This window comes from Bombus pyrosoma, linkage group LG10 (genome assembly GCF_014825855.1).
Source record: "Bombus pyrosoma isolate SC7728 linkage group LG10, ASM1482585v1, whole genome shotgun sequence".
NCBI classification, from domain to species: Eukaryota; Metazoa; Arthropoda; class Insecta; order Hymenoptera; family Apidae; genus Bombus; species Bombus pyrosoma.
This window is the reverse complement of record NC_057779.1, coordinates 6,941,599-6,967,793: the sequence shown is the minus strand read 5'-3', so window position 1 is coordinate 6,967,793 and position 26,195 is coordinate 6,941,599. Positions and strand designations below refer to the sequence as shown.

Sequence of the window (26,195 nt, the reverse complement as noted above, 5' to 3'; positions counted from 1 at the left end):
CAATTGTCATCCTTACTATATTTTTATATTTTCGTTCCTTTTCACGGAACACCATACTGGTATTTAGCTTCAACATCGGATTATATTTCTCACCCTTAGACACCCTGAATGTGCAGGAGAATCCAACGATCGCTGTAAATATTATCGCAACGAACGTTACTAATATTCCAATATTCATTTTCTCGTTAGCAATTAATTTTGTTACAAAGGAAGAAAAAAATTTTATTTTTTCGGATTTTATATTCGACTGTACGTTAGATCGGCGCTTACCATTTTTTGAATCTGTCCGAAGGGCTGAAAAACAAAATTCGTCTGTTCATAAACATCTTTCGGTTCGATCGATATTTGATGTAATTTGTCTTACGATAGATTGCTACGAGTAACATAAAGACGTCAACGAACCTCCCATCCATAACGCAAGTCCTGCAATCGCGAACACCGCGATTAACACTAACATAGCAGAGATGATTAACATCGCACTGCCGACTTTCCATGTACTGTTGCCCCTTTGTTTCTTCGTGTGTTCAGGCGAGACTCTGGACCATGTCGACCGCGGTGGTAAATAATAATCATTCTGCAATCGAAGAAGAAAACATAATTTAACAACTGCACCTTCGTATCAATAACGTGCATTTTCATAAAAGCGGATAATACGATATCAATAAGATGTTACGTCCGCCAGCACATTTACGGCTTAAGCGAAACTAGCAGTTTCCTTGAAACCAGCGTGCAAAGTATTTATTGAGCAACTGGCCGCTGCTATTCGACGATTCGATAATCGGAACGCGTAATAAATTTAGTCAGCATCGTACAGTAATACGTAGTAACGGTACTGGAGTCGAGAAGGAATGTCAAAAAAAAGAAAAAAAGAAAAAAAAACAGAAGAATATTTCCAAAGTTAAGCACGGCGAAACCATGAAAACCTAGTCCTATATCGCTTCGTTCGATGGTCCAGCGAATGTAATATCATAATTGGAATAGTCATGTGCGAGTCAATAATGATGATTTAATATGATTTTGATCATAGTGCTAGATCCTGGATATTACTAGTGCTACAACAATCGTCGAAAACGTTGCTCATCAATTTTTCTGCACTCTCATTTCGATAGATTGTGTTAGATGTTCGATAGAATTTGTTATGAATATTGGCTTCTATCTGTGTCGAAGGTACATCGTGAAAAACACTACGAATTCGCTATAATCGTTATTACTATTATTATGATTCTATTTGCGAGAAATAAGCGTTGTCTGTCAAGGTCATTCGAAGGTCATGGAACAGCACAACGCGCTTACTAATATTCATTTGGATTTCCATTCCATCCGTGCCATTTTACGCAGCACCGCTTGGTACGTTAAGTTTACGAGTAACGTCTGATATAATTGTTACCTTTGCTCGTCGTACATTATCGTTAATCGTTTATAATAAGAGCTAGAACGTTCCATTTAGAGAAACGACGATGATTTTGAGAATATACAACTTGTCTGTAAAGATTGATTTAAAAGTACCTCGGTAATACCACGGTTAGCGTGTCTCGATAAAAAGAGAAAGAAAGAGAAGAAACGATACAAAACTCTATTCAGGACACACTAACTATTTCACTCGTAGAAATTTACACGATTCATCGTGTATAAGAAGCGTTAAAAATGTGATCAGCTTACGAACGTACATTCCAATTCCGAGGAAATAAAATTTATGCGTACGATGGCATACATAATCGAAGTCAAGGTAAAGAAAAAAGCAGTTGGCTCGGTCAGTGGACCAACCAGCCAGCTTCGCGTTATTCTTACCAAAGTCTGAAAAATGGAAAAACGCATCCGTGGAATGGAACATGCTGTAACGTTGGTCACGGTCCGTTGAGACGCGAGATTTATCACAGAAACCATGCGTGAAACCACTGAATCAATGTTCGATACATGCAAGAAAAAAAAAAAAAAATGGAAAAACGTCTCGAAGAACACGTTTCGGGTTAATTATTTACACTTTGCCACGATAAAGATCGTTCAAAGAGATTGCAATATTTTCCTTTTCACCCGTCTGTCGCTATTTTACTATCTATACGTGCAACAATTGTAGTCTTTTATTTCTATAGGCGACAGAGATTATAGTTAAATATAAAGAATCAACTTGCAATTAGAGCGGCAAAAATGCATGCAAGTGTCGCGATGATTGATCAATCGTTGATTAATTGGCCGTATCCGGCCAACGATGTGTTAAGTACACGTGTGGGTACGCGTACGAGATGTCGAAGGTCGCGTCTATAGAAATAGCTTTTAACATCTGTCACGATCTCGCGGTGATTCAACGCAGCTTGACGCTGATGCGAAGTTAACGACTTGATCGAGGGTGAAAAATAATTTCACGCTCACGGAGTACGATAGAAACTTCATGGCCGTGCGAGATGGAGAAGTCAATGTGTACGTTGAGGTCGTTGCCTTTAAAAACGAGCAACCGAATCCCCGGACAGCACGCTCTGACGCAATCTGAATATCATTATCCCATAGGATACGTTTGATCCTTTGTTTTCGTTCAATACTATCAATTGCATATGGCGGGTACAAATTGGTCGATGGTAGCAGCGAGAGAAAACGTGACTCTCAATTTCAATTTTTAATTTCCTCCGATGATTCATTTGGATGACGTCTCTGATAATTCGCGACGGCTATCGTAAATCAAACCCTATTTTACGTTATCCGACTAAGCGAAAAGCACAGGTGTGAGATGTTTATTTTAGCCCTCGTTTGTTTCTCGCGTCCATTGAACGAAGAAAGTTTCTCAGGCGGTCGTGAGCCAGTTCTTCACCAAGTTACGAAGGCCAATGTTCGAACACGCCGTTGAAAGACGATCCTTTTGTCCCTTTCTTGCTTGTCTTCCGTGTCAGAGGACAAAAAATCAATCTGCGATGATTCCAGGTTCATCTTCCAAGATCAAAGGATCTTATCATCGACCAAAGTCTTGGAAGATCGAACCGAACGTCTTTCCTAATACCATGGCAAAATCCGATCCAACAAATTACGCTATCGCGTTACCGATGGACGTAATCAAACATATCACGGTCGTTTTCATGAAACGTTGCGACGATAACGCGTGTCGATAAGGGAGCGATCTGACCGCTAACGCTATCTCACCTGGTCGATCGCTGGAGGCTCTGTGTTGACTAAAATCGCGTATCGAGCACAGGATCGAATGCCAGGCGTCGCGTGTACGATTAGATTGCCGGTTTGTTCGGCGAGTCGAATTGAAAATCCTGAGACGGGGGAATACCGCGTTGCTGGATGCACCGTTAAGGGTTCATCCGATGTGGTGATTCGGTGGGAAGTATCGTGCAACCATTCTGTCTGCTCTTTTTTCGGAACAACGACCGCGCTAACTGCACGCGTGTTAACGCCGCGCGAGTCATCAAGATGGTCACGTATACGAAGCCACGCTTCGAGGCACAAGTTTGGAGAGAATCGCGATGCACAAGCTCTGCGATGCTCTGCTTTCGCACGCGAAGCGACGAGAATTTTCCGCTTTAGCGGACGATCTGCTCTCGCGAACGTTGTTACGGTTTCGACGAAGACTTATCAACGCACAGCTGACGCAATTTGCCACGTTTTTAAAAGATTATGATATTCGACCATTCGTGGAACAATTTCTCCGAATCGCGTTGACCTCGACGCGCCAATGAGATCCGACAGCTCCGAGGGAAAATTGGTTCGAACGCGTGTGAACGACGAAGAGAGAAATTAATTATTTAGCTTTTCATCTCGTTGATGTTTCGCTTTACCATCGTGTCAATTTGACGGACATATTCGTCGCGAAAACGAGGGGCGGATGAGGCTTAAACAGCAAACACCGATCGGTAGACCGCCGATTTTTATGCAAATCCAAAAATCCAAGCTTTGCACTTTGGTAACTTCGAGTTTTCGACGATCAGGCGTGCAAGCGTTGTTTTGAACTCTGCGCGCTCAAAATAGCATTCCTAATACCACGTTATTTCACGGTGGTACGTTTGAAATAACAACAAAGCTTCTATTATGTGTTAAACGACGCACGGTGCGTTCACAAGACAAAGACTTAGCGGGAAAGACGCGGAGGAACCGTTGCGGCAGGGCTGCGGGTTCATAAAGGTCCATTCTTTACCGCGTTGCTTGATTTATCGCCGGCTATCTTTTTTCATTAGCATCACAGAACAGGAGAGAAATGAGAAAAATTTAGCGGACGAAAAAACATTCGGCACCGTGGCTTTATTTATTTCGACCACGTGAGATCCGATTTAGCATATAGAGCGTAGGATGTTTATCTCGTAAATTTATTAACGCGCTCCTTTCAATTCCGCTCGCGTTTAATTCATAATCAGAGTATTTTCTTCCCTCGGCATCTTTTTCCGCCGTTTCGATCCCTTTTGATCGAACCTTTAATCGAAAATTATCGAATCCGCACCGTCTTTAAGACGATCATCGAATTAAAGGGGAGAGCGAACCGCGCAATCGATCGACGATGCTGATTTATTCGATGCTCGTTGACAATGAGTCAGCTCGTCGCTATGCTCCAGATGATAGTGATCCACGAATTGGGTCAGCCTGCTTGGGAACCTTACGACGGTATTTTCATCGCGTTTGCATAGAAACGCCGCAGGTACAGATGAAGAATAGGTAATCGGCATGTTGATTGCTTCATGGAAATTTCGCTTATTGCTCGTAACGAAACTGGCATGTTTTGTCTTCTTGTACGGTTCATTAGCGTCTTGATAAAAACATTCTGTTTCGACCAATGGCCTTCTGTCCGAGGCCTGTTCGTCTATGTTTTTTCTTCTTCAAGACGTTCGACGTGGTCGAGGGACTTCTTTTGTTAGACTTATTTCGCTATCCCTGAGAGTATTTGCTTACGACGATAGGATTCTATTAGGAATTCGTGGCTGCAAAGTTCAGAAAATTCTTCTATTCTTATTCGAACGCGATTAAACAAACATTTTCGCAAACTTACGATTAAACCGATTCGAATTCAGAATTTACGACAGCCAATTGAAGAAAATAGGGAATAAAGAAAGGAAGAAAGAAGAGTCAATTAGAGAAACAATTACGCGTTCAGTCTACTCTTATTCGTTAATTACATTAATATTCATCCTGCTTTTAATCGATACGAAACGCACTTCGAGGAGAAGAGGATCGATGTTCTAAATTAAGCATTCGGAGAATTTTCTCACGGAGCCAATTGACCGGTGTGTAGGTCGTTAGCTGTTGCAGCGACAAAAGAGCCGTCCAGAGAGAGCTATGCAATTTCCGTCGAAGGACGAGGGTTTGTCGGCGACTCGCACAAGGCAGAGAGCGAGCCCGCCGTTAGAATCACCATTATCGTCGACAGTATCGATGTTCGTTTGGCGTAGCCCTGAAAAGGCCTCCGCAAAGAGAAACCTGAATGTTTGCCTTGTTACAAAGAAATACGTCGTCGCCTTCAGGGGCTCTGCGCCTTCTTCGAGCTTTGCTCGACGTTAAATGCTTAACGAACGTCGAATTTCATTCACCGCGTGCAACAGGTGTCTCAGCAGTTTCAAGATCTTCATCTATTCGTATCCGCTTACCCTCTAAGTATAACAAGATATCGATGCTCTCTCATCAACAGGCTTCGAACTTGTTATTAAACCACTGATCCACTTCTTCCATCAACTGTACGAACGTTATTCTTCAAATTCATCTTGAAATTGACCATTCGTAGATAAATAATAAATTAACTTACAACTTAAGCGTACAGATCAACTTACAACGCGTGTTTCTTGAAAATCGAACAGCGATCGACTATAATCGTGTACGATGAAATTGAAAAATTGTGGGAAAGTGGAGCCGATCGGTTTGGCCCCCGAAAGCCTCGAATGAACTACAGACTGATGAATTTTCCACAAGTTACCGATGAATATCTACGAATATTTCCTTCGAATTCACTGGCGTAAAAGTAGATCGTTAGCCGGAAATGAAATTATCCTTTCAGAGGAGAATCGAGCGAGTGGATTGAAATCGCGTTTGCTTGTTTGTCGGTGCAGATCGGCGCTTCTCTTAATGGAACGCCGATGATCTTCCATCGGCCATTCGTTACTCTCTCGTTAAATATTTCTCGATACACGAACACGCGAGCTGTAAGAAAAATTAGCCTCTACTTAAGTCACGTTACCGAGCATGTCCAACTATGTGGATCACAAACCGTGGTAACAGCTAGACGATTCCTCAGAAGGCTATTAAAGCCGAGCTACCGCGAAAGTGCGTTACTACGACTAAAACGTAATAGTCTGGTACCCCGGAAGTTAGGCCAAGTCACCCGCCCACCGTATACGCCATGTTTCTGTCTATAAATTTTGCAGAACCTCGGTACACGTTCAATTAAGACTCGAGGCGTCACTCACGAACCAGAACCTTCCACGCACGATGGAACTGGCTGAATTTCCGCAATTATTACATTGTGGCATAACAAATATCTCTTTTAATAACTTTACCTAGACTAGCGATAGCAGTAAATCAGGTAATAAACATCTTCGTATAATTTCTGAATTTTCTGCCGTGTCAGATAACTCGTAATCTCTAAACGCATCTCGTGAAATTTTATTTCTTTTATTTTTATCAAATTTGTTAGCGTTCTATCAGGGACTAATTGTTTATTAATATTTATCAAAGTTGGGAATCCGTGACTTGTAAAATTTCGTCGATGATACCAGTTTCCATCGTACAGGATAATAACAATTAAATCCGGATAATAATTAGCCAACAATTTTTCTCATCTGTCGTAACAATTGACAATTGACGAAGTTTTCGCCGCAAGACGGTCAAAATACGCGTTCAGTTCGGAGAGAATGAAAAATTCTCGTCGTTACGATAAATAATCGAGGAAAAGGTATCTGTTTCTCACACTGTGAAACGCATTAAATTCCGGAAGTGTTAAAATTGAAACAAGTCATATTTCCACGAATACCTTCCATCTCGAAAACGACGCTCGTTATACTATAGCACGCTACGATCTACTAATTTTGTAGCTTTTTCAGTCGCTTTTCAACGTCTCTGTGTTCGTTTATCCTCGAGATGATTAATGACATCTCGTACCAGCCATTGAATACTACCGGTGAATCGAAGAATTTTGTTTGGCCAGCTAAGGATGCGAGCACAATTTCTGGCCGCAAAGAAGCGGAGAAGCAAAACGAGAATCCCTGATCGTTATTGCTTCACTTAAGACGGTTGTGCGTGAAATACAGAGGATCGGGAAGATGAACCAATCGAAAGACGATCTCATACATCATTCCGCTTATCGTCGGATCAACGCGGCACCTTTAAATCATCGCTTCGCCAACATCGTAAATCACGGAACCGATGAAAGCCGATAAATCGAATGGACTTCGTCCCGTGGCTCTATAGAAGTAGCATTTAACGGTAACGGTATTAATAATGGGCAAATTTTTCTGGCTAAGTTCAAAGTACCCGTGTTGATCGCCTCTGTGCGTCCAACAGTCACGTTACACGGCACTGGTATCGTCGGAGTGTTAAATATTATTTTATATTTACTAGACTGCGACTGTTTGTGCATTCGCGGGAGAACTTTAAATGCGTAGAAATGTACAGATCGTGCGTATTACGGTCGTTAACCAGTTAGCTGTCGCGATCTGTTTGAATGCTGTGAAAAACGTGTAGCTAAAACATGTCAGGAAAAATAAGCGACGAATGTATGCTCGTCGAACACGGAGTATGCGTGGCTGTTAAAAATACAGAATCAAGTTGTAACGAGACGATCGTTTCATTTTTTAATCTTATTACCGACAGAGCTCGTCGTGGCACGAAATATCGCCGTTTGTTCGTGACGAGTATACTCGTCGGAAACAGCCAACTGGTCAGTGGCTGAGACGATATTTATTATTAGAATTTCAACTCTTGCACATGGGAAGTAATCGTGGACGGAATCAGCTATGAGATATCAGGTACCCAGTTGACGTATTAATATTTGCGCACGATATCAGAAGTTCCGTCATTTTTCAGGCTGTCCTATGTTGGATCGTGCGTGTACATAGCACATGTAGAATATACAAGCGGCAGGAAAGAAACGAGAGGGCAGAAGATAAAAGAGGCGGATTGTTGCAGGTGCAATGTGCACGCAGGTGCGTGGACCATGACCTGGGCGGAGTCATTTCGCGGCCTTCGAAGGGGCGGCACGAAGGAAACGCGACGAGAGAAGATGCGTCCGCGGGTGCAAAGATCTCTCAAGGTCGGAATCGTACCTCTCGTCCTTGTCTCGCTTAATGAGACTCCTTAGAAACGTGCACGTACGTTCCACAGGTGGATGTACAGGCTGTAACGAATGCACAGTGCCGAAGCTTACGATCGTTCGACGCTCCAGAAAAGGATTGCCACTGATAAAAGTCGAAATCCAATGTTCAAAAGGGTGTCCCCTTTTTTTCTCGGCCATATCTTTTACAGCAGGTATGCTACACGTTGTAAAATAAGAGATTCGGATAACGAGCGTCGCCTTCTTCGTTGTGCCTTGGCCATTTGCAATGTATTTGCCATTACGGTATGGTAAGTATATTTATGTTCGAAGGCTTCAAGTTTTGTCGATGAAAGTTTACGCAATCGTCTGATTACGACTGTGATTACGTAAAATTAGTATGAAAATCGATTTTAAGAAAGCCGAAAGTATACTAAAAGTATTTTAATCGAAGAAGGAAGATATGAAAGTAATTTCATTTGACCCACCGGTGGATTGGTGTACTAAACGATTACAAATTCCACGTGAAATTACACGTATTATGCGTCTCCTGACGGTGCATCAAGTGGCGTTTATGTTGGCGAAGGTTTCGCATTTCTACGTGTACCTGCACGTTCTCCCTTTATCCGGCAACGGAGCTGATCCCCAACAAAGAGGAAAAGTAAAGAGAAGAGGCAGCAAAAAGTAGACCGATCGAGACCTGGCATTTTTCTGCTAAAGTACTCGCTCCAAGCCCCATTACAGACTGCCTGGATAAATATAGACTCGGTGAGTTAGCGAATACCTGTTAAAAATAGCAGATTCTCTTTCTTGGACCAAGATTTTATGCTTTCGCACGATGATATTATACATACGTACGTGCGTGTATATAGGTCTAGGAGTAAATTGAAATTTTGGCCAAGCGGGGCAGTCTTTTATGGCGGCAAATAAATTAATTGCGATCACGAGTCACAGTCTGGAATTAAATAGTTACGGCTTCATTATGAAATCAACGTGAATGGCTAAAAGAACAGTTAGTATGCGATCGAGCATCTTGCTACTTTTGATTCATGGCAGAAAGAGTAAATTCGTAGAATACAAATTAGTTCGTTATTCGGATCTAAACTAACGTTAATTAATTAATACGACGAAGCGACGTTACACAGATGTATTAATCTCCTGGCGAAAAAGCACAAACGTGTAGGTTTTTAAACGACCGTACCGCATCGTTATGAAAATTATTCTTTTCGACATTATACGATTCGCATCTTCCTGAGTTTCTTTCTTATCTCAAATAGATAAAAATAACCGTAATGAATATATATTGCATTAGAAGTTGTTTCTATGCTTCAATTTAAACCTTATCATCTACTGGCAACCATACAAATACCCATTAAATTGGAAATCACGGATGTTCCAAGGCGTTTAAGGCTTCTCTCGCTTATGAGAGATTACGATCTCGTTGGCTCGTGTTCAATTGCCGCAACCGTTTGTCGCTACGTGTCCAACAACAATTTCCCCTATTCCGTAGACACATCCACATTCCCACCTGAGTATATCGTTCCTGTTGGACCGCGAACAGAACTCGGATCGAAGTAGCAGATAACATCCGCGAAGAATTCTCAAAGAAGACACCCTTGAGAATTATATTTTTCTTGTCTCCGACGACTACCACCGTACGATTAAGTAAATTGCCTCCTCTTGTTTTTCTATTCACGATCGCTCTCCAATTTATATATCTATAATTCTATATTTAATTGCTCTGGTTTGAAGTGGAATATGCTGTTCTCTGATAACGACGAAATTGATCGTTTTATTTCAACGTTTTATCACGACCGACCGATACACGACATGCCTATCGAATTAAACTTCGATAAAAATGGATCTATCTTATATACCGAAAGTCAAAATCTCGTTTATGAAATAAGAATGACATCGAAACCTATACGAATTCGACGATCGTTAAATTCCATGTAAATACGCTGTTGTAAAATTTCCGCGTACGTCGCAGCCGCGTCAAGTATTGCGACGACAATGTCCCTGTTCGAGGAAGACTCAACATCTCGATGACTCGAAATTGTTCGTAGTTGTGAGGCGAGAATGGTTGTCCGACCGGATACAGGTTCACCGAAACAGGAGGCCGGAAGTACGCGTGTGATCCTCGAATGCTGGCAACGATCGAGAATTTGCATGTACGTGCTATGATCGAGGATCACGTAGGACACTGGACGTTAATGCGACGAAGGATTTTCCAAAGGTCTCACCTTCTCAACGAAGGCGAATTATAAATAATGCAATAACGCGATAAGTCTCATGCTTTGAGAAACAAACAGCTGCGGCTCGCAGCAGCTTGTGAAAAAGAGCCCGCGCGCTGCTTCTTTTTATACGCGCTGCATTCTGCTTCACCTTGCAGAATGTCGTAAGTCTTGATTTCATTGAGGAAGAAAGTGAACTGTTTGTACGCGTGTCTGTTTCAGTTCACGGTGTTCCATTTTGTCGACAGCGCACTCTCAGTGTAATTACTGAAATCTTCTCGTTAACGCGGGCACGCGTCACGTATGACGACACCTTTCTTCGCAATTAGAGTGTGTCCGGCACGAGTCGTCTCGGAAGATTCAGATATTCGAAGAATTAAGGGCATCGATTAACGATTCGAAGCGAACCACGCAAGATACGAGCGTCCGCGTTAAATTTGACGATTCCTCGAATTCCTAAGACAGCATTCACGATCGTTTCATCGTCCGTTGAATTTTGTTAACTTTCCGATGGCCAAGATCGTTCGACGTTCTCGATCGAAAGCTAGAAACAGCCAGTACAGGTTCGAAGATCGTTTAAAAAGAAGGAAAAAAACGAGTATTCCTGAAATTACAGTGTTTCGCCAGTTTCATTCAAGGAGCAACATAAATTGCAGCTTTTCGAACGATATCCCTCGCGAGTCGATCAACGAGCCCGCTATTTTCACAGATCTCGAACCGTTAACTCGGTTCTGACGTAACGACAACATAATAAATGCCTCCGCCCAATAGGCATATTAACTAAGCTATCGCTCAACGTATGGATATTTCTCATGACCTTAAACTGATCGTGAAATTTCTGTCACTTAATCGTCGTAACTTGAAATTTTCCAGTTTTCTAAACGAGACATTAAGCTACGAGAATAGTTTGCTGGTTTGAAACGAGAGAAGCAGGCATCGAATCGTACGCGAGACGTACGCGTCACAAGTGCCAGAACAGCGAAATGCTCGAAACCAAAAAGTTGTTGTTGTTTCACGTTCGATTCGATTTCCATATCAACCAGAAATGCAACCAGAACGAACCGATCGATGCGTATTTAAAAAGCAACGTACATCGCAATTTAAGCGCCACTGTACTATCCTCGTACAATTATACGAATCACGAATTATTACAGCGGTATATGCGTATTAAAATATCTGAAAGTGTGTTCACGTGTCTCGGATCGTTAAGTGGCTTCTAAACCTAACAACGTAATAAGCGTTTCCACGAAATACGTATTTAACCGAACCATCGAACACGTGGATCGCTTCGTGATCCTGAACACTTCGAGTCTGAATAGAACGTGAACAAAACGGAATACAGACTGCCCTATGTAAAATGGAATCACGTTAACCGTGACAGGACCGTGAAGGAAAGGAAAGGCTCGTAACAGTTTTGGTTCGAGTTGGTGGCTTCTAAGTAAAACGGAAAGGCGGTACTGGACCTCGCGGCGGTACGCCTCTTCTTGATTTACCACGAACCGGAAGATACCCGAGACTCGCAAGATCGTGATGTATCACGTTGGGTTGACCTTCTGGGTCTCTCAGGACCTCGCTGCTCGGATTCAGGATTTCCAGCCGGGGCTCGGGTCACCCGGAAATTTCTGCACCGCGTATCTTATGCTACGGTTATATTTCATGTTGTGGCTTTTGGAAATACGATGACATCGGTTCGGTCATCTCGATAGAAAGCGAGAGACGCTGCGTCGAATCTTGGCTTATCTTTGTATCGTCGACGCTTACTTATTTTGATCGAACGTATTTCTAAATGCGGACAATCGCATACCTTTGTAAGCGTAATTAAAGAGACTCGATCGACTACGTCGCGTAAATTTCATACAAATTACATCTGACAGGCGTAATATTTAATATTTTTTGAAAGATATTAGACGTTCGACGAATCGGTTCTCTTCCGTCAATTGTCGGAAAGATTACAGACGCGTTCGCAAGGAATTTGTACGATAATCGTTCAAATATTATATTTTCACGAGTCACGTTTAACTCACGGTCACCGTGTACGTCTATAAAACTTAATTACGTGTACGATATTAAAAATTGAGCCGAGATTCCGACGATCCATGGATCACGGTTGGCTCTGTAATTATATTAGCGATGAGTCGTTTCCAATGGACCTTCGATTATCTAGGATTCGTTCGCGTGTATGCGTGCACGTGTAAATCTACGACGTCGACTAGTTCTTCATCCTCCGGATATAATTGTTGTTCACGTTGGCACCGTTGAAAAATTGCTGATATTATCGACGCGCTATTATATTGTTTGCAGTCTTCTAGCTCCTATACGCATTTTCAGATTGCTTTCAGTGTCCGCCGATCACGCTAATCACGATAATCTCGTCTCATTACGGCATTAATGAGTTACAAAAAGTTTCGCGTAACGCGTCACACATTCGTAAAACCATTATGCCTAATACTTAAATACTATGACGGATCGCTGTACGTAGGCCACAAGTCAGGGCCTCATAAATTGGGTCCGTTGAACCTAACTGTCCATCATTATGGTGATCGCGGCTAGACAAAAAGGAAGGTCACTGGCTGCCTTCGTAGTTCTTTTTTTCATCCTTCTACCGGCTCCCTAACGAACAGATCTAATTATATCCTGGCTTAACCAGTCTCCGACACAATATTATCGGAGATATCGACCAAGACGTAAAGACGGCTAATCGAGGATAGTTAACGCAATTTAAATATCATTTGAATTTGTTCGCTCGAAATTGACTCTTTTCTTCCGTTTCTTTGCCTAATTAGAGGACGCTAATGGCTTTAGTTTCCGTCTGAGCGAGCAATGATAATTTACCGATGTTAGGCAAGTTGTTTCATTTTAGAGAAACGATAATTCTCGTTTGGAGAGGGAAAAAGAAATTAACGTTTATCTAAATAGAAACGAATGTATATATACTTAAGATTAAACGGCTCGCATTATGCTTTATAGAGGAGAACTGTAATTAATATAAGATTCTTAATTACATGAGGCATCTGCGTATAAATATAGGATGGTCGGTGATAAGTGGAGAATAAACGAGTTAATTCGGATAATGCAATTATATGCAGTTACGTTTCCCATAAGTCGAGCTGTCTTGAAATCTTGAATTCTATTCTAATCTCTCATGCACGTATCGATGTAGTCTTGTATAAAATATATCTGATATCTTCGCTAAACAATTAATTCCCTAATAATAATAGAAATAATTATCCGTACTAATAAATAAAAACCGGGCCTCAAAGTAATTTTAATAATCGAATTAATCTGTATATTTCCCATTATTTTCTTCGTCGAATAAAATCACGCGGCATAAGCGATCGAGCGTAAATGGCTCGCAGGATGAAGGCGCAGTCCTCGTCTAAGCTCGTGCGTGAATGGAGGATCGCGTGTGCGCGAAGATCAAGATCGTGATCGCATAGCTGCGTAACGATCAATGCCAATTTCTGTGGTCGAGGCCGTTCACGCGCGTTTCGCGTGGAAAATTGGCGAACGCCCATCTCGTACCCTTCCACGTAGCGACGTAGGTGTTCCTCGTGAACGTATCTCTTTTTTTCACGTTTCGACGAACACTCGGATGATCGTATCCGTACGCGGACGAGGCTTTCCACGTAATGAGCGCACGTCAAATGCAACACGCGAGAAGAAAGATTAGAACGTGTCTAGAAATGAAGTCAGCGAATTCTAATGAACTCCTTGCTCGTGGCCAATGCGGTTACATTCGAATCGCTGATTCATGCGTTCACGTTTACGAAGAGTCGCAGAACCTTCTGCAACGGCTGTTCCACTTGACATAATTGTATAATCTTAAGGTTTTACGAGGACGTTGGTCGAGATTAGTCTCGATGCAACGATGTAGCTTCGGTTAGTTCTATCGGGAATATTTATTTGTTGCAACGAATCGTCTCTCCCTCTACCTCGTTTCGGTCCAGTCTTTCTACGATTATAATATCCAGTAATTTGGGTTTTATCAGCCACCTGAACTTTACACATAGTGTTCTAAATGCATCTGTGAATACTTTTCACAATGTCTACGTCTATCTAAGTCGTATTTACATTACGTTAGTCCATGCAATTTATCTCATTTTAATCGCTCTAATAAATTTTGTAAGAAAAAGACCTTGACCGTTCTTGACGATCGATCCGTTTCAGTCAGTGTTATATATAATCAGCGTTAACTAACTGGTAGCGATACTTCAACACTCTTGGAATATGCCAATCCTATTTCTCTTCGAGAAAAAAAAAATACCAACACCGTGTATAAAGTAGCACGAATACTTTATACAGCATACACTCTATACAAGATATTACAAACACTTTATACAGCGAAAGGAACTGGTGATGTAAAAATTTTCCTGGAAAATATGGGAAGAATTCGGCCATTGAACCGAACCGTTCAACCTTGACTGATCTCTACCGATCTATCCTTCCTTCTAGATGGCATTCTCGATACATCATTGTCCCTCCTTTCTTGCTCGTCGGATCTTCCACCGGCTGAATTCGTTTGGTATTCGAAGCGAAGTATGCCAGCGAAATAACAGTACCCAAGAGCCACGACGGAGAGCCGTGAAACGGTCCACCTCTTGCTGGTCCTAGCCGGCTGCCAGCTAGGTCAGTGCCACCTCGAGGATTTAGTGTCACTCGAGCTCGGTTACCGAAGCGTGCAGCCGAGAAAAATAAAGCAGGGGAACACGCCGGAATCGTCGGAGACACGAAGAGGAGACCGAGGAAACGTTCAACGATGATAATGGAGGAGGAGCTGGTTGGGGCATTGCGCGCAGAACAACGACGACGTTTTCGAACCACCGCGAGAATCACGGGGAGAGACCGAGAGGAAGATGAACGACAGCATTGTTATCATCGCTTTAATCACCGTCTTTGTTACCTTTCGTTCCCTTCCTCGAGAATCCTGCCGTGGCAGACGTTCCAAGAGTGTTTTTAAAAGACCGCTACGGCGAAATAATATTTATACTACCGCTTGCGTGTGTTATGCTGCCTCGAGTTACGTTTATAATGCTCCCAAGTATTTAGATATATGTAACGGGTTTGTGGTTACAGTGAATTTCATCGCAGTCTACCGAAAACGATGATAAATCGATGCCAAATAAGAGACACTGCTTGTTACCTTAAGAACCTTAAAAGATGCACTACGATTAAGGCGATAATAATTATCAACTGTTTCGTAGTATCTAGATAGCTTGGCGGATTTTTATGATTGCGAATTTTATCACGCTGTAAATTAACGATGAATTAACGGTGATTAAATCAAGACTGTGGACTATGCAATTCGGGAAGGAAGGAGAGATATCAAAGCGTGTTGTATTCGTGTGCACCGAGTATCAGCAAGATTACGCACGAAAAAGGCTTAGAGAAAGAGAATTATCCCTGAGTTGTTAGACACTAGAAACGCACTAGAAAAGTAAGAATCATCATATCCCACTTTGTGCGAGAGATTATAAAAGTAGGAAAATTGATGTCAGTCGAACCGTAATAGATATCACGTTAGTATGTCGCAGCGTTTATGTGCGCACATATTGGCTGTAATAATAAGCAATATAATCTCGTTCGCAGTAGCACACGATCGAGCGATGAAATACGAGCAAGCACACAATACAGCAACGAACTTAATTGCTACGATAATAGTTATCAATCAGTCAATTCGCAAAGATGTATCTGCACTATCCAACAATTTTAAATAGAACCAACTTAATCTAACTTTCCGAAACACCGTGTATACATTGCGTTCGCAGGATGGTTATTGATGCGCTTGCTCGCCGTGTCTTTCGGGAACAATTTCCCGCCGCGTTTACATTGTATAACGCGACGGTTGACAAAGATGAAAAATCAGCCCGGGGATTATAGTCATTATTCTCGTTGCATTGCCGCGGCTGATAGCGATTTGTCTGGCGCTCGCGTTCCTACGGCCTCCCGGCGTCGACAAAAGGACCGGTGCTGCCTCCCTTCACGCGTTCTTCGACGCGCCAACCTTTTGTACGATCGCGAATTCCCTTGACCGTCGGTTCGTTTGTAAATTATTAGCAAGGAACACGCTTATCGCCCTACGACCAGCCGCCGCGCGTATATCGCTTATATCGGTAAATCATAGCCGAGCCCTTTTCGCCTTCTATCCTCGATTCGTAAATTGTTGGTCGTGGAATCGTACGCGGCACCACGTAGCCTGTAATTACTTAAGCTGTCAGAATATGATAGCTTAAGGACAATCGTAGTCTGCCGGTCGAGGTTGCTGACATTGTCGCGCGAATCGATACGAGATGAGTCAGACCTAGCGCGCCAACATACACCGTAGTGGTTGTTCGGATTTGAGGAGCTCGCAACGACAACGGGGCAACTCCAACATATAAATTGCGTTTGTTCGAGGACAAAGAACGCTACAGGTTTCACGTTCGAACGACTATAAATTTATCTAGACTCTACTTTAGAATTTGAGACATCGTTTAAGCATATATATCGTATATTACGTATAATTCGTATATCGAGAATCCAAGTACCGATCGTTGCGCTTGTAAGATAAGACGGAGAAATTGATGAAAAACAGGGTCGATCGATTTGGTTCTGTGGAAGGTTCGGATCGTAACTTTACGAGACGTTGAACAGAACTGCGATGTATTGCGTAGGAAACGAAAACGAACACGTTCTCAACGTTTACGCTGTACATGAAAAGGAAAAGTAGAAATGCATCGAACTCTGAAACAATGGTGTATCTGTTACTGCAGGGTCAACGGACATAGCAGTGCGAAGTACACGTGTCTTTGACCGGAATGACACGCAGAACTGGTATATGCTTTATCTTGATGCGTGGAAAAGCCGTAATTGCGTTGCACGATTTTAATTGCACGACGTCCACTCGTTTGCAACCTGTGATTTTAACGGAATACCGCGTAGGTAAACGGCCAACCGATGGGATAACGCACGCATTCAAATTGACGTGATCGCGGAAAAAATTGGCAGAGAATCGCCAATTTTACCTCGGCGGCTGTTCCTTCCTGAATGTCGCGCGTTAATTCGCATTCGATTCGTGTCGCGTTCGTTTCACAGGTAGAAAACGATTGCCAGCATGGAGAACTTTATCGGTTATTCCGCGATTTACCCGCGAATAAACGCGCGCTAATCGCGATGTTTGTCGCTTGTCGGCGATTCAACAACGGTACTAACGGGGCACGAGCAATCTGTGTCGTACGATTAGGAATGTTTGGTGAACCGAGCAACGATATTTGCGATCGATAAAACCAACGTGGACAGGCGATACAGGCGATTAAACGTGAGTTAATGGACGCGCAAAGTATTTCACCTGTTCGAGGGAGAATTTGGACACATAATTGAGATAGGTATATCGAGAAACAAACGTACGAGATAGGAAATATTGGAAGATTTACAATATTTGTTACATCGTGCCATAAGAATTTACAAAATTATTTCGCTTATTTTTTAAGTATGTAAAATACTTATCAGGAACGTTAAATGACGTCTTATGTAGAATTTAGGACGAAATTCATTAATTTGGAGTATACAGAGGATTAACGGTTTTAAGATCGATCTTTTTTAAATAATAAAAATACATATTTTCCGGACGATTTGATAAAATGACGCGAAATTTCCTGCAATTTCGTTCCATTAATAATGACTTTATCATAGGATCAATAATGTTTATCGTACGAAGGATGGTAAAATGTTCAATGTTACGAGTAGGTACCATACTTTTGACACTGCCGCATTCCGATGCGTTTTTGTACCTTCAAATTTTGCATAAATGCATAAATATTCATGGTTTACACGTAAGAAGATCAAGCGCGAATATCCAAGAATCATGGACGAGAAATGCGCATCTTGCAGCGAACAGTACAGCAGTGTCTCTTCTCTCCGGCGTCCTTCTAACTCTGAATGCATTCATATTTTAGATCCTGGCATAGAGTTGCACGCGAGAGAGGCGTATGCTCGACCGAGGATAGAAGAAGGTATGGAAGTGGCAAGGAAAGGCGTGTCGAGACAGTCGAGGAGAAAAGGAAAGAAGAAAGCCGAGGATCATCGTCATCTTCTCGCGATGCCAAGCGAGGCAAACTTATGTAACGCTTTCATGCAAGACAAGGCCAAGGTTTCCACGACTCAGGCAGACGCCTCGGTTACACCTTCGTTCATAAGTCTTAGGATATCTATGGAAAATATTTTTTCTTCGTGGAATATATTTCGGATTAAGTTCACGCAATGTAATTTACGAGATACGATTTACAGGATATATTTTCAATTGTTATGTAATTGTGAGAAAATCGAGAACGTAAAAATACACGGAATCCACATCACGATACAAACTAGATGAAAAAAGAAAAAGATGTCTAAAGATAGAGCATTCGTCTTACTATTTAGTACTGTTGTAATTATTATCGAGTAAATTTTGTTTTATTTCTTTAACCAATTAACCGCGTTCGACGTGTATACGCGTCAGTGCTTGATTTTAACTACGCACATCGTGATGGATTTTCGAAAATAAACTCCGCAGTTCGCAGGTTAAAAAGCAAGCGATTTTGTTTCGTTGCTAACTCGACCATCGTGTTCGAACTTTTCCAAATTGCACTCGTCTGAACTGGTTGGAAGACGAACGATTTATGTAATTCACTGGTTCACTGGTTCGATTAATCGGGCGTTAACTAAGATTTCCATTAAGTGCAGTTGCACGGTATCGTATGTTTACGACGAAGATATTTAATAAATATAATGTCGATCGAACGATTCGTTTCGTAAATTAAATTAAATGAAATCAAATGAAAAATCTTAAATACACGGTTTTGTGCGGATTTCCCATACTTATGAACGGAGGTGTACGTACGTGTGGTCCCCCTGCTTCATATTGTTTTATGCCACAGTCGGCGACGCATTTAATTACGTCTATCGAAAGAAACGTCGCGGATCTTGTTCGTCGGACCACCAAGATGGTGGAATTTCGAGTCAGGAGGCGGCTGCAACGCGTAACAGGACAATGCTCGATTGTATAATTTGGACGCGTCCTCCGTGGGGACGGATAACTTCCTTTGAGAACAGACCTTAGCCACCGTGTGTACCGTGTAATTATTTTCTGAGATCGTTGAAAATATAAAAAGACTGTTCGCGCGAGAATTGTTTGACAAGGACTCGAAGGTTTCGTCCGGCTAATGTTTGTGGAGGTTTCAATGTCGCTGTTGTTAAGGTTTCTTAAGGTGTGTATGCGGTTTAAAGCACCGAATGAAAAAATGATTTGCAGATCCTTTCGGTTAAACGTTATATCGACTTGGACATATTTTATTTAAAACGAAGATTACGAATAAAGAAGACGATTAATTAATCCAATAAAAGTAATCGGTGGTTTAAAGCGGCGAATGAAAGTGATTTTCAGATCTTTTTGGTTAAATGTTGTCAAGACTTGGACACTTTTTATTTAAAATGAAAGTTACGAATAAAGAGGACGATTAATTATTCCAATAAAAGTAATTGGCGGTTTAAAGCAACGAATGAAAATGATTAAAAAAATTTTTTTTTTTGGTTAAATGCCATTGACATGGACACCTCTTACTTTAAAACGAAAATCACGAATAAAGAAGACGAATAATCATTTCAATTACAATAATTCGCGGCTTAAAACACCGAATGAAAATGATGACTTTGACACTTTTTTGGTTAAACGCTTTTGGCTTGGACGCTTCTTACTTGCAATGAAAATTACGACTAAAGAAGACGATTAATTATTCCGATAAAAATAATTGGTGACTTAAAGCGCCGAATGAAAATGGCTTTGAGATATTTTCGGTTAAACGCTATCGATTTCGACGCTTCTTACTTCGAACAAAAATTGCCAACGAGGAAGACGAATAATCGCCCCAACGAAGATAAAGAGTACATTTGAAAGCGAAGCTGCGTGCGAGTCAATTTCAAAATATTTGGACAAACATTTCGCACGTGATGAAGCTGCGCGAAAGCCAAGAAATGCGAAAAGAAATGTGGTACCGCGAAGATGTAGCTAATAAAGACAAAGGGAAACGAATCTCCCACGTTTCCTCCTCATAATTTCCAAATTAAAATCGACGTGCAACAGAGCGACAATGGTGTCACAGCGCTTAAAGCTTGCAAGTAACGTTCCTCAAAAACAATGAAACTCGCACTTTACACGCGCAACGTTTTCAATACTCCGAGAAATAATTATGTTGGCTGTGTTGGAAGCGGCGGTACCTGCTACACGTTTCCACGGAAATTACAGTGTAATTTAGTAACAATTTCAACCGTAATTATCGCACACGAATACCGCCCTTATTTTCAGATTTTACACGTCAAAAATTCACAGTGCAGCGTGTAGTTACACATTGTTCTTTGTTTTCTTTCTTCTTCCTTTTTTTCTTCATGCACGTTACTCGAGGCGTGCGATTGACACTGAAAGCATTCCTTCTCGTTAGGTCCGTTATCGGCTCCTATCTTATCTTTCGAGAAGGTTTCCTTCCTTTTCCTCACTTTCGTTGCTCCCCTTCGTCGCAGATAGTTCTTGTTCGCTTCGTCGGCTAATAACGGGAAACAGTGGGACGGAACAGGCATCGAGAAATCTTTAACGAGTTCCATGGAACTCGAGCGAGAACTGTTTTTGCCCCGTTATTCGTCACTTTTAGCGTCAATCGGCATTCGTGTCTGTTTCGTACACTGTCGCTTAAAAATTGACGCCAACAGCGCTTCTTACGGTTCTTACGGTTTACGGAGAAGAGTAAACCGAAGAATTTCAAATGTATCGGTTCCTTTGCTATTCCTGATAACGTCAAAGCGAAGTACGAGAAACCTTTTCGCATTAACAGCAAGCACAGACGACGGTAGTTACGTATCATCAAGTTACGTACACTCGTGAAGCGACAATAATTGTCGATATTCGATAAAATATTTTTCTCTTGTTCTTTTATGAATTACGTTTCTCAATAGCATTTTCATTTTTATTATCGCGTTGCTCGTGGAATATTTATAACGATTAGTTCTTTCATGTACGTGTTTACGTAATGTGTATTGGAACGAATAATTGTACACGAATACGACACGTATATTAGCTTCCAATAAATTTATTTATCTGTGTACACTTCGATCCTAAATTCCTGGTACAAGTCAGTATAAGACCATCGTATTTAAACGTTTGGATTTTCCCTTCATAACAGCTCAAAAACTAATGGTCTAAAATGCCTGAACAATCGATTATGTATTGCATTATTCATCGAATTTTACTTGTGCTGCGCACGCTGCCTGTGAAACGGGTTTTCTTTTAATAAATGCAGTCACACTCCTCCTTCGTAAACTTAATGCGTTCGCCGCGATGCACGTCAGAATGATTTCCGGTACGGATCATAACGGAGTTGAAGTGTAAGCATCCGAATATCCGGAGACGGGCCTAACCATTGTGATAATGTTTTCGTATGTTTCTCATACAAGTATTACATTCGATCTCTTCTATTTATTCAACTTTGAATTTCTTACTACGTTATTTTTACAAATAAATCTCGAAATTTTTTATGGATACTTCGTACGTCGAAATTGAAATTAGTCTGTCAATACTTCGTAGTCTTTAATTCGTCAATGTTTCTCCTCGTTTTGTAAATTTGTCTACGCTCGGATCATTCACATTTAGAATTTTCCCTTTTTTCTACGCAACTTTTTGACCATTTCACTAGTGACAATTTTGAAATTCAAATTTTCGTAGCTTAGTTCCTCTCGTGTCTCATCTGATGTACCCGATGCAAACTACCAGAAGAGAAATAAATTTTACTGTATGGATCACCGAAACAGTCACCGTTACTTAACTAATCGTAAGCGTGAAGCTACCTAAATGATACTACGATGACAGATGATATTTTCCGAAAGTCTTCCGTAAGAGACAAAAATAGTGGAAGCAAAATATTTATAGAAGTATTTATAAACCAGAAATGGCTAAATCTAAAAGCATTGCGATAATTTACCATTTTAATACGACCTTGTGATACGCGCAAATTTCGATTTCCTCTGCTTCGTATAATATTTAATTCCCCACAGATTCCGCACAAATTCTTTCGATCCTAAATACTCCCACAGAACCTAACTACTAGTATTATTACTTTACATAAACATTTCGCCTGTATTTTATATTCAATCCTGGCCTCCGATCTCACGCAGATACTTGCAATTTTACACGATTCGATCTTTCCCATCTTACGTCTTCCTTTTTCCCATTTCCCACTCGATCCACTTCGCGGCACAATGCTGGTATCACTCACCTGATAAGGATAAGCTGCTGGTCTGTAGTAGCTGCCGGTGTTAATCGCCGGGTAACTTTTGCTGCTGCTGCCACACATAGAAGCCATCTTTCATTGATTCCTCTTCGTTTCTCTTCCAGCACCAGTTTCTTGCTACTCTTTTTCCACTCACGTCCAACTTCCACAGACAATGGGATCGCGTCGTCGCCGTCGTCGTCGTCGTCGTCGTCGTCGTCGCCGTCGTCTCAAACGTTTCCAGACGTGTTCATTGTTGGACACAGTTCCTTTTTTTCTGCAGTCGTCCGTGAACGATTACTACCGATTGTTAGAGAAAACAGAGGCGGAAATTTATTCGAGGGAAACGCGAGTGTTATACGCCTCCGCTCGAGCTGGAGATTCGCGCGTGTAGACACGCATAGGCCAACGATATGTTCGCGATGTCCGTGGTATTCAAGGTCACGGTTGTAGCACAATTTTTTTTTTCACAGTCCTGAACAGTCCCGTTAAGCACAGTTGCCGATATATTCATACGCGACCAACGTATTTTTTCTTCTCTCGCTCTGTCTACCTTTTAATGGGTCGACCCATAAAAAACCAGTTCATTTTTCAGACCTGTTTTAAATGCTTTCGAACCACGCTGGTCCCATTTTTCACTCCGTTTGAAACGCTTCGATACCAATCACCAGAATCGCTTACAATTAACATCGATCGTTTTCGATCAGCTTCGATCGCTTACGATTGCCTCTTTCCCTATGACTTCTCGCACGATAAACTCCTGCCTATGTCCGACGATCAATCGCTAATTCAACGTCTTTACCAAGAAATAAAGAAACTCTAAATTTCGATCACGCGGTTTATCCAAGCATCGCGATCGGTTCGATGTTTTCAACGACAAATTCATTCGCGACCGTTTAACCGATCTTTAACCTTTTGCTCGTCTCTCTTTTTTGTAATTCATGAGGAGCGAGTATTTTAGCGAAGGTAGGCAGATCGTTGAACGATAGGTTTCGAAGAAAACGTATATCGTAGTTCGACGAGAGTGGATCGAGACGAGGCAGAAAGCACGCGGCACCACACGTCCTTCCTCCGAGACGGTTGACCACCGACTGACAGCAGGAGATCTTCACGCACCGCCGTTCTTCATCTTCATCCTTCCCGTTCGGCTAACAGGCACTGTACGCCGTTCATCCGACTTCTTCTTAAAGTCGAGCGAGTTAGCTTTGTCGGCTAGGCAACGCTTCACGCTACCTTACTTTTTGGCGGGTCCTCCACCTCGTGGGAACCGAGCCGGGCGTTACTTTTCTTCCTTTAATTTTCGTCGCTGTTTCGCTTCTTTCTCTGCCTCTCTCTTTTTCTTCTTACTCCTCTTCTTAGGCAAAAGGTGGATTTCTTCATTCTTCTTGATTCCGCCGCGTTCTTTCACGTCACACTCCACACCCAATTATATTTTTCCAACGTTAAAACCTCTCTTCAGCCTGGACGAAACACGAAGCGAGTCTTACCGGTACGTCTGATTTCTCGCTTCGGTTATTTCGTATTGAACATTTTCTTAAAACGTCGCACGGATTCTTTCGTTTGCTAAAATGAACGGTAAGATGGAAATATAAAGATTCGAGGATCGTAGTAGCGTTGGATTGAGCAAAATGCAGATTTCTTTCTTTTTTTTCTCTTCCCAAGCGAAACGTAAATTTCCGTTTCTTTTTATTCTCTGTATTCCTCTTGGTCTTCGTTGTATTTCGGGTAGCCAGGGTTCGTGTCTCACGGTCTCCGCGCCAATCTGTTCCGATTTCTTTGCATCGCCATCGGAATCGACCCATTATCACACCACGCATTTTGCGATTACGTTTACCTCGACGCTGCTCGTGTAATGAGAAAATGGCGTCCCGACGTCCGCGACTCGCGTTTAGCGCTCGCGCGGAGATTTCGATACGCGGTCAGGCGTAGTACGGACGAGGTGATTTCGATGCGCGCACGAGGCGTTGCCTTTCGGTCGTCGAAATCTCTTCAGCGTTCAGTCTTCTCTCAGTCTGAAGCATCGGACCAGCGACAAGCTTTCCGAGGGAATTTCTCATTTTTCGTCGTAGGTATGACGCTCGTCTCATCTTTACCATTCTGTTACCGTCATCGTGATTTTTGCGCTCCAACGATCGTCTCACGAGTTTGTTTTACCCTTCGTATAATTGGACTGAAATCCTCAGCGAAATTTTACTCGTCGCAAAGTACAAATTACCAATACTACGAGCTTAAAATGTACATAAAATACATAAGGACGTACGAAGATACGTAAAGATTCGTAATACGTCGGGTATACTCGTCGAGCATTTGCTAGACGAGAGGAATATCTGTTTAGGAACCAATTTATCATCCATTTGACAAAGTTCATGAAAACATAGAATTTTTTGCGTTGGCAACTAAGGAAATGCGGATTTTGTCAATATCAACTAATGACAAATTCCTTAGTTGCAAAACCATTGATCATCCAAACATTCTCATCTGTCGATAGTACGATTTACTCGTGGAATGTCGTCAAACCACTGAGACAATCTTTCAATTACAAGACGATCTTGTAATTTTCTCACAAATATGCTCTCGACCTCTTCGTGTTAAACGCAACGACACTCTTAAATTTCTTATCCCGCATTTTCAACTGGCAATCCAAATTCCTCTAACTGCATCGTGCGTTAACGTTTCAGCCTACGCTGCATAACTGCAATTATCGTTTTATATCAGACCGTTGCACGTATATACATATAATGGACCGAGGTATCCGTAGATTACGCGGCACGATAATAACCGGCACTGATGCTTGATTAACAAACTTGAAAAGAATACAGTAACAGTATAGCAGGGGTGCAGGGCCGTGTACATTGTATTCAACACTGATCGAAACAGTAGGTTACTATGCGGTCTCTAGAATTCTCTTAGTCGTATTATTCACGACGAGTAACGCTATTCGCAAGAGAAGTTAATGATACTGGTTGCACGACCCTTAATGAAACCCATCGTCGTCTCGCCTATGTAATATCGTTGCATCGATAACGGTAAAAAAATTTCCACCCGCAAAATTTCTCACGCTGGACATCGAGGGTACGGGTACGGTGGGAGTGGAATTTAAGTATGTATTGTGAGCATGGAATTCGCAGAATAATTTTACAAGAAATTAGCGCAATACAGGAGTCATTATATGTAAAATTATTGTAATTGTTTTACTATCAGCTTTTTGCTGCGAATTTCTCCAGTAATTCTAGTTACAAGCTGTGACCTGCGAGTGAAAACGATCTTCGCAATTTTTAAAATAAAAGCTCGTCAGCTTTTCCTTTTTTCGTGGTCATCGCTCTTTACTACTCTCGAAGAAGTTAAATTGTATTGTATCTGCGCGACAGAGGAAGAGAATAATAACGTAACGTAACAAATTACGAAGAAATATTTTGATATATTGCTTTTTCTAAAATAAAAGGAGACGAACGTACGCCAACGGAAGATGACGCTTTAGCG

The 26,195-nt window shown here is 41.7% G+C and overlaps 1 protein-coding gene across 1 annotated transcript in view; it reads right to left on the bottom strand.

The window, feature by feature from the left end:
- The window catches only part of LOC122572219, a 33,917-nt gene extending 9,850 nt beyond the window's left edge, over positions 1-24,067 (bottom strand). Inside the window, exons 1-4 of the mRNA XM_043736965.1 lie at positions 22,722-24,067; positions 403-574; positions 271-294; positions 17-132 (exon numbers count right to left, since the gene is read on the bottom strand). Of these exons, the coding sequence (XP_043592900.1) occupies positions 17-132; positions 271-294; positions 403-574; positions 22,722-22,808 (399 nt within the window). The 5' untranslated portion in view covers positions 22,809-24,067. The remainder of the gene's footprint in view (positions 1-16; positions 133-270; positions 295-402; positions 575-22,721) is intronic.
- Between the last annotated feature and the right edge of the window lie 2,128 nt (positions 24,068-26,195).